The sequence below is a fragment of the Typopeltis vanoorti genome, chromosome 20, assembly GCF_054136105.1.
Source record: "Typopeltis vanoorti isolate ZY-2024b chromosome 20, IOZ_Tvanoo_1.0, whole genome shotgun sequence".
In the NCBI taxonomy this organism is placed as follows: Eukaryota; Metazoa; Arthropoda; class Arachnida; order Uropygi; family Thelyphonidae; genus Typopeltis; species Typopeltis vanoorti.
Window position 1 is genome coordinate 55687339 of NC_143568.1, and position 10388 is coordinate 55697726.

Sequence of the window (10388 nt, forward strand, 5' to 3'; positions counted from 1 at the left end):
TTTTTCTTGAGAGAGAGAGATTTACTAAAGTTCTTAATTGAGTTTTTTATATATATATATATATATATATATATATATTGGATAGGATTGTCAGAGAAAATTGAGAATGGAACTTAATTCGTATTGTGAATGGAATTGATTAACTAGAGTGGCACAAAGAGACTAAGTGTAATTAAATGTTATTAAATATGTTTCTTAGATTGAGAATTATAGAAATGATAAAGTAATTGTATATATGAGTGCTAATTTTCTACCTAGCTTTGATTGTTTGATTGACTCAGTTTTATAATGTGTATTATATGTAATTTTCTTGAAATTAAATGTTTTGTTTAAATATAAATGTTGTATTGCCTGAACTTAGAACCTATTGCACTTGCTCATAAAATTTAGCGAACCTCATAAGGCGAGAGAATAGATGATATTGGGTCATGACTACAAGTTGGAAAAATATAGTTGATAAGAGTGAATGCTGACTGTATTCTAACTCCTTGGTCATACAAGTTTAGTTTAGTATAATCTAGGATTCAGGGTGGCACAGTGAAAATAAATAAATTTCTCTGAATTTGAATAAGGAGTTAGAACCAGTGCTGAGACAAAGAAACAGGCATCTGCCATTTGCATTTTCTTTGTCTCACAAATCAACAGCTTTATTCTTGTCAGGGATTCGGCCTGAGTTAAGTGAGATAGAAGTTTAAAGTAAATGGTATTAAATAAGTAAAAGGAAAGAAAATATAGGAATTATTGAAAGAAAGGTAGAATAAAGTAATATATATATATAAGAGATAAAAGAGGGCACAAAACATAAGAGAGTCGACACAACAGTTGTCTTGATAGCTTTAACTTCATTTTACTGTAATGGCGTGCTTTACGTGCAATATCATCTCCGTGGATTATCGTAATTCTCGTGGAAAGGCTTAGACATTGGTTATGCATTTTTTACTAAATAATTTAAGGAAATTACGTTAACTAGAATGTGCATTAAAATAAATTTTAATATTCATTTTCAAGTATATTCATTTTCAAGAAACTTAAGAACAAGACACGTGCACGCAGGCACAACAAACAGTAAATGAGGAAGAAGCAGGAAGCTATTATTTCTCCTAAAGTCCTGATGGTGCCCCCTAGTGGGCAATGTTGGTATTCTTGGGCAATTGGGCTGAACGTCTTCTGATGTAGGTTTCCCAAATTTTAGGCAGTCTTATTCAGCCAAATTTGTTGAGATTTGGATTATTTCTTAGGGCTGAAGCTGATTCCATGAAAAGCCTTTCATATTTGTATTTACTATGGTGTATTATCTTGGCTTTCTTCCATCGTATTCTATGGCAGGTATTCAGCACATGGTCAGCAAGACCAGAGTGGCTGTATTCGTGAAACCGGACGTAGTCCTTGTGTTCTGAAATTCTGATATTTGCTGTCCTGCCTGTTTGGCCAAACAGGCAGGACGGCAAATAGAGGGGACAGCCATGGGTTCTCCACTCTCCCCACCCTTGGCCAACTTTTATATGGTGACTTTTGAAGCCTTAAACTCTGCCCCACAAAAACCAAACATTTGACTTCACTATGTTGATGATGAGTTCGCTATTTGGCCACATGCCTCCGATGCACTCCTCTCCTTCCTAACACACTTAAACAACCAACACCCCAGAATCAAATTCACCCTAGAAGAAGAAAAAAATAACTGCCTTACTTTCTTAGACACACTAGTCACCCGCCAGCCTGATGGAACCTTGGTTTTCTCAGTCTATAGAAAACCCACCCATACAGGCAGATACATTCACCAACAATCCCACCACCCCTCCTCACAACAATATGGAATCATTAAGACACTACACACAGGGCTAAACTTATCTGATCAAATGATAATGCCCTAACCACAGAACTAAACCACATTCTCAACACTTTCTCAGCCAATGGCTATCCCCCAAAAAACATCCAAGAAATATTGAAACCAGTAAACCCCCCCCCCCCTCACAACAAGGATTACTCTAAATCCATCACCATACCCTATATCCGAGGCACCTAGGAAAAAATTACAAAAATCCTAAAAAAACATGACTTAACTTCTTGTTACAGACCATATAAAAAATTGGCATCCCTTATCTGCTCTACTAAAGACCAAATCCCCCACCTAGACCTACCTGGTGTATTCCAGGTCCCTTGCAGCTGTAAGCTGTCCTACTTTGGCCAATAGGCAGGACAGCAAATATCAGAATTTCAGAACACAAGGACTACATCCAGTTTCACCAATACAGCCACTCTGGTCTTGCTGACCATGTGCTGGATACCTGCCATAGAATACGGTGGAAGAAAGCCAAGATAATACACCGTAGTAAATACAAATATGAAAAGCTTTTCATGGAATCAGCTTCAGCCCTAAGAAACAATCCAAACCTCAACAAATTTGGCTGCATGAGACTGCCTAAAATTTGGGAAACCTACATCAGAAGACCTTCAGCCCAATCGCCCTAGAATACCAACATTGCCTGCTAGGGGGCACCATCAGGACTTTATGAGAAATAATAGCTTCCTGCTTCTTCCTCATTTACTGTTTGTTGTGCCTGCATGCACGTGTCTTGTTCTCAAGTTTCTTGAAAATTGCAACGTGACGTTGCTAAAATATTGAAGTATATTAAAATTTATTTTAGTGTATATCCTAGTTGACGTTGTAATTTCCTTAAATTATTTAGTAAAAAATATCTCCGTGTGGGTGGGTGGGTTTTCTATAAACTGAGAATGATAAGGAACCATCTGGAAGACCTGTGATTAGTGTATCCAGGAAGGACAGACGATTATTAGCTTTCCAGTTCCATTGTAAAGTGGATTTTTGGGTGTTGGCTATTTAAATGCGCTAAGAATATATCCCGTGTGTCTGGGCCATGTGGCCAAATAGCAAACACGTCGTCAACATAGCATAACCAAAGCATTGGCTTGAGGGTGGCTGTATTGATAGCTAGCTTTTCCAGGTGTTCTACGTAGAAGTTGGCTTAGGGAGGAGCCCATATCTGTCCCATCTAATTGTTTGTATATTTTCTCTTTCTATGTGCAATATCCTGAATGTATTGTGAATTTAAATAGTTCAAATATATCACGGGGAAATGTGACTTGACCAGATAAAGGGTTTCAGTTAGTGGTACATTTGTGAATAGTGAGGTGATGTCAAAACTCACCATTGTGTCTGAACTTTTTAAGGTGTGGTTTTCTAAAATACCTTTTAGGTGGGCAGAATTTTTGACAAAGGAGGGAGAATTGTTTGTGAGAGTGGCTAGTAGCTTAGCTAAATGTCTAGCCAGTTTGTATGTGGGACTGTTTATACTGTCCACAATAGGGCATAAGGATGTACCTTGTTTGTGAATTTTTGGTGCTTCATATATATTTTAACATGGGTATTTTAACATGGAAGGGCTTGAGTTTGTTTACTGTTTCTTTAGGCCAGGAAGTGACTTTATTCAGTAATTTACGCACCTTATTATTTTGTGTGTTGGTGGGATTGCGATCAATAAATTCACAATGATGCGATCCTGTAGTAATTGCATTGTTGGAGAATTTCGAATTTTCTCTGGTGCCGGTTTATGATTTTGATGAATTCTTTTTTAGCTGTTGTGTCGGAGATGCTGTCTAGGATCTCCCACAGTTCTGTGTTTGAAACATTAAATAGTAGGTCACATAGCCCATTGATGATTAAATTTAATTTTATTAACTCCAGGCAAGTAGCATTAATCTGTTCTCTTAGTAGTGCTGCACTCGCTCATTTATAAATGCATTGGGCTTTGGCCAAGTGGAACTTGTTTTTAATTTTCACACAGTTAGGTATTAAACTAGTGTCTTGACACCTCTTTAAGAAGGTTAACCTGTTCAGTTGTCATGCCAATTTCATCTTCCATTTACCTATTGTTTGTTGTGTCTCGCATACAATATTGTCTCCGTGAAGAATTCTCACACGTGCAGAATGACTTATGTGTTCGTCTTACATGTCGATTAATTTTGACAGTATATATTAGAACACATACTGATAAGTAAATAATTATTTATTGACTTATTGCTGATATTATCAAATTGGCAACTTGGTATCAAATTGGCAGCTCTCATCTGTTCACCCAAGGAAAGCATCTCTCCTTTATCACATCCAGGAGTCTATGAAGTACCCTGTTCATGTTATTAAACTTACTACTGTCAAACAGGAAGGACTGTGGACATCTGCATCAGTGAACATAAAAAATACATCCGGCAATATCGCTGTGGCAAGTCAGATCTAGCAGACCATGCTTTGGATACAGGATCAACTGGAAGAAACTTGACCCTGCACACTGGATCAACTGGAAGAAAACAAAAGTACTGCACAGAAGCTTTTACAAGTCAGAAAGATTGTTCTTAGAAGCAACAGAAGCCTTGAAACATACTCCGAATCTCAACAAGTACAGCTGTATAAATTGACCTAAGATTTGGGAAACATTTATTTTAAGACATAACTAGTACCTGCTTTCTGCCTGTTTTTTTTTTTTTTTTTTTCCCTAAAATAGAGGGTGCCTAATTAGGACTTTAGTCTTTTTTATTTTTTGTGCTCTGAAGATGCTGGTTATAATTCCAGCAAAATATCAGCAATAAGTCAATAAATAATTATTTACTTATCAGTCTGTGTTCTAATATATATATATATATATATATATATATATATATATATAGTCAAAATTAATCAACATAATAGTGAAACAGTTTGAAAATCTGGAAAATGAAGGGCAGATGCATCACCCAACAGCCTTCAATGTTTAAACATAATGGATGCATAGTTGCCAACCCAACAGCAGCATCTTATCTCTCCATCCTAAGTTCCTTGCCCAAAATGCAAAGAAGAAAAATAATGGATTTTGTTTTCTTCAGGCAATATTGAAGAATGCAGCAGGCTGCTCACAGAAGATGAAATGAAAGCTGCTTTCCTTAAATATCACCCAAACTGTTATTAGATCAGATAACATCCATTTTAATATGGCTATATAGAGAATGTTCAACAGAATATTCTCTGAGAATGTTTTTCTGTATACCTTGTAAAGGTAGTTATTATTGCCTTTCCTAAGTCAGGGATGGATCCAAATCCTGAATAAAGTATTGACCAATTGCTCTGACCAGCTGCTTGTGCAGAATTCTGAAAAAATGGTTAACTCTTCTTTTATGGTTTCTGGAAGGGAACAACCTTTTTTCCATAACACGATCTGGCTTTCATAAATATCATTCAACGACCTATCTAGTCTATGGAAGCATCCGTTTGAGATGCCTTTGTAAAATGCAAGTGCTTAGTATCAGTTTTCTTTGATATGGAAAAAGCATATGACTGCTAGAAAATTCAAAATACCGAAAGACCTACCTTTGGTCCCAGAAGGAATCTCCCTCTCTTCATGAAGAAATTTTTATCAACTGATTTAAGTGGGAACTGCTCACTCTCGACCATATAACCAACTAAAGGTGGTCACACAACATTCAGTTTTAAGTGTCATGCTTTTTGTAATCAAGGTTAACTTGATAACTGAGCAACTTTCTCTAATCGTGAGTAATGCCCTCTATGCAGATGACTTTACCTCTCCTATGATTAATATATGTACCACTGGTACATAGTAGAATGTACCAATGGGTGCTTGCAAATAAGTTCAGATTTTCACAGTAGAAGACAGTTTCTATCCATTTTTTGCCACAGCTATGGTCTTCATCACAAGTAAACTCAGGTAAACACAAGTAAACTAGGACAGTCTATTTCTTCTTTCAGGGTTGTGAAGATTAATACAATAGTATGAAGACTGCTGGCAGTACTTGAGTTGCTAGGGTGTAGCAGGCTTCTCAGATTACACTCTTAACACCCTACACCAAATTGATTGGAAAAGTACTTGCTCTTTACATCATACTAAAACCTGGTATAAACGGAAATTTAAAGAAGCCTGTGAAATTTTGATAAACCACCCTAATCTTAACAATTATGGTAGCATAAAAATCCCAAAATTTTGGATCGCACACATTCAGCCCACTTAGTTTCCAGCAAACCCTGACTTTAGGATTCTAAACAATTTTTTCAGCTTTTATTGGCCACTATCCATACCAGTTGGTTGTAATTTATATAGATACTTATATAAGTAATCTTTTATTTTTATCTGTTATTTATTAATTTTTTCCTTTTTGTAAACATGTTGTTCTCCAGCTTAATTTAATTTTGTAACCTAATAATAATAACAATGATGTAGTAAGTTTTTTTTTCTTCGCCAGAGGTCAGGCCAATAGTTGTAGCGGTTGGTCAGTAACTTTAGCATGCCATATAGATTGTAGTGCAGCTTGTTTCTTTGTATATATGTGTATACTCCTGACCTTAATGTGAAGGTCGAAACATCGAGTGTTTATTTTGGTTTATATTAAACTAAAGTTTTACTCTAACATGGTAGTTGTTTCCATAAGTTTCATAATGTACAGAAGTAATTAATTGCTTGTGGATCAAATCTCTATGAATTATGACAATATTTTCAAAATGGGCTTAATTTTCCGTGCAAATAGGTTCAGATTTTCCTAGCAGAAGTTTTTGTGGCTCATATTTGACAAGAAACTTAGTTCTCCTATGCGAGTTGTGAGATAAGTGTCATAAAGTGTGAACATCCTTTGCACCCTGTCTCCAGCTTTTGCAGTGCTGACAACTATTCTATACTCTCTTGTACAAATGTTCTTTACTTTTTTTATCTGATTAGATCAAAACTTTTATTATGAGTCCCAAGTCTATGATTTTGCTAGAGAGAGCACACTGGGTTGGTTGAACCCTATCCACCATTAATCCACAAAAATTGCAACTGGAACATTACAGACTTCACCAAACCTTAGTCCATGTCGAGGCAAATGAGTCTTCCTTGCCATTTCGATGTCAACAGGTGACACTGTTATATGCTGCCAAAATAAAATCTCTGCCATATCATCCCACATGGCCAACTATTTTATGTCCATGGTAGGAAAATTTGTACAACGCTCATCTGACTGTCCCTTTTGGTTTTTGAATAAAAGTACTCATAGAAGGTCCAGATATTAGGGTAGACAATATTGCAGACATGCCACCAAATACACTACCACTGTGGTATTTATATATACCACCATGGAGCTTTTCTTTCTTAGGGCTGTTGAAACATTCTATTCTATTGTCTGATAGCAACTTCTTCAATGCCATAGAATGGAATACTCTAATTTTGTTTTTGTTTTACACACATAGTTCAAAATCAGAGTTCTAGTGGTATCTTCTGCTGTCTTCCCAGACAGCTTAATGTTTGCCTCAGATCCCTCGAGAATGTAAGAACTTTACCACCGAGTTATATTTCATAGTTTGCCTTAAACTATATGAGATTGCAGTGCTACTGAAGATGCATTATATATACAGGTTCATGAAGCTCTACAAGCAATAAGTCTAGAGCTGCAGCTTCATCAAAAAAAATCCAGAGCTGTCTCTTGTATCCAACCTGTCCTCTCTCAATTATGAAAGCTACATTTGGACATATGTTTCTGTTGGTTCCCAGGTTGCATTAGGATTAAGGGAAATAAGGCTACAGGAACTGTAGCTAAGCTTGCTTGTTTCTCATTCTTCTCCCACTCTCTGTTTGTCTGTTCCCTACACTAATTGCAAGCAGATCACAAACTTTTATCCTATGGCAGTCATGGAACAGAGACCAAGCAAGCTCCATCAAATCAAACTGTGTTGTGCACTCTGTGGAGGGCCCATAAAGAAGAAGTTTTTCTTGTCTGGTTTCTGCATGGATAGTCATCTTACAGACTCCTTCCTATTGAAGAGTGAAGACATGCACACATGAGTTCTCTGGTACTGATTTAACCATCTGTCAATTTAATCAGCTGCTCTTGTTTCATCGCTGACTGCAGTCATTATTTTAGCCACATTCATAATTCATCTGAGCCCTATACACTCAGGGGCAGATTTCATCAGATTCATTAAGTTTTTTTAAAGTTTTTTTATATTATTCCCACATGAAAGGCAGAAGAGCCTGTAACAAATAAATGCCATATGTGTACAGGCATCAAGAGTAGAGTAATCTATTGATATTCTTTTGGAACTGTCAGAGATTATAATGTTTTCAAAATGCTTTACAGGGGAGGCTGTTCCACAGAATTGAGGTGGATGGAATGAAAGATGACTGGAAGTAGCACATTTGGTGGGTATGCTATTTGACTGTAAAAGGATGTTGAGCAGCTGTTGCTCAAATTCCTATAGATCTGACAAAAATGGGAGGCATGATGGATGCTAGCTCTGCTAACAATGGCCATGGAAATATCTGTAGAAGAAACAATACAGAAACTTCTCTTCTATTGGAAAGTGGCTGAAAGAGATGTCATTATTCATCCAAACAAATTTTTATCTCACCTGTTAAATTTAGTCTGATTATGTGTACATAATTCTGTACTTCCTCTGTTAGTTCCACCTTTTTTTGGTCAGTATTTCTTAGAGTGGTCTATATCTGGTTCCCTGATGAAAGCAGCTGCAGCCTTGTTTAATCAGGCAATGGTCCAGCATGCATGGTATTTTATTATGTTATACCATCATATTTGTGTGTAGCTTAAGCCTGCACAAATATGATTTGTGTTTGGTTATCCAAGTCTGAGATTGTGAGCCCATATCTAGTAATGAGATGCACTGCACAATGGGAAGGCAAGGATTGGACATTAGATCACATGCCTGGCTAAGTGTTCCTCATTCCTTTCAGGCTATGTATATGTCTCCTCTCAGTTATTTATTTAAAAATTAGTTATTTCTAAAACACACACACACGTAAGTTTTTTTACCTTGGGAATAATCTATATTAGGGTTACCAAGTAGTTTTATAAACTTGGTTATATTTTTACAATGAGTTGCCCTGGTGTTGCACCACCTTTAGACTTGAACTACGTTCTGGTGCAAACTTAACTGTTTGCTTACTTGGGATTAGGAGTAAAATAATCAAGTTTATAAAATTACTTGGTAACCCTAATATATATATAAATTCAGTTTGAATTAAATATGCACTTGCTTTTAATTACCATTCCATTTCAACTTAATGTTTGCTGGTGAAAATGCTAGTAGAAATTATAAATCTTTTTTTTTTATAATAAGAATAGAGTTGTGCTCTCATGTGGTTATTTGCTTATGCTTAACAAAGCAAAACAAGCCTAATATTTACAGATGACATTTTTATAGTGAGTTATTCATCTAGATATTGATTATAATTAGAAAATTGTAATGTTCAGTTTTAGTATATTTTTAAGTCATATTTTATTAGCCAATTTTTATCTCATATTTTATCAGCCAATAAACAGAAATCACCAAAGCTGCTGTAAATTAATTCAGCTGTTCAATGCATTATTTATGTATTATTATTCATACCAGAATTAACAAAACTGGGCCTGTTATTTAAAAAAAAAAACAAATTTTTAGGCATGCAATTTTATTTGTGATAGTGCTTAAGTGTTTCAGTACTGCAGTCATTATTTCATCTGGTTATTGTACATTTAAAATTTCATTGTTTTTATTTATTTTTAGCAATTACCATTGCCAAGAAATCTGAGAGTTAAAGTGCTCACATCAAATGCTACTAGTTTAAGAGTTCCTCCTTCAAGATTTCCCATAGTTAACGATGTCACCCACAGCATGTTCAAATCACAACCTCCAAAAGATGATGATTCTATAATAAGGAATGGATACAATGGATTTGGCGGACATTCTAAATTCATATGCAAGTCATCTGGTTCAGTCACATTGAAGCCAAAATCAGTTATGAGGAAGAAAGCTATTTCCAAAGAAAACACAGGAAGCACTTTGGATACATTAGCTGGTTAATAAACGGTTGTTTTTAATATTGTTTATTAACCAGCTGTTTGTTAAATTTAAAATACAATTCCACCCAATTTGTATGCATCCAAATAATTTATATGAAGTTCTTTTTATACTGGTATGTTATCATTCATCAAAGCTCTTACTTAATAATATAATCAGAGACTAACTAAATGGATTCTTTCCTGTTCAGAGTTTAAATGATAGATGTTTTAATTGTATAATTTCATTTGTTATGTCTAAATAAAACAAAATTCTTCAAGAAATGCTATTAAGCAAAAGACATTAAAACTAGTTATTTGATCAGTTACATCCTGCTCCTAACAACCATGCATCCTGCCAGAAATCAGTCTTTAAGTTATTAAAGAATGACATTCAATTTATGTATGTAAAAAAGGTATAATTGGAAGTTATTATAGTATAATGAAATATAATATTGAATCACTTATTGGTTTTAAGTCACATTGAAAAAAAGTTGAGTTAGAAGTTATGGAGAAAAGTTAACTCCATTCTGAAGTGGTATTAAACACATCAAGAATTTATTGTTCTAGTGATAGTTTTCATC

The 10388-nt window shown here is 35.3% G+C and overlaps 1 protein-coding gene across 2 annotated transcripts in view; it reads left to right on the plus strand.

Annotated features, from left to right (window-relative positions):
* nopo (TRAF interacting protein no poles) overlaps window positions 1–10096 on the plus strand; it is a 128872-nt gene extending 118776 nt beyond the window's left edge. For both annotated transcript variants that reach the window (XM_090410248.1, XM_090410249.1), the window contains one exon: window positions 9533–10096. In XM_090410248.1, coding sequence (XP_090266374.1) covers window positions 9533–9829 — 297 coding nt within the window. In that variant the 3' untranslated portion in view covers window positions 9830–10096. The remainder of the gene's footprint in view (window positions 1–9532) is intronic.
* Window positions 10097–10388: the final 292 nt, after the last annotated feature.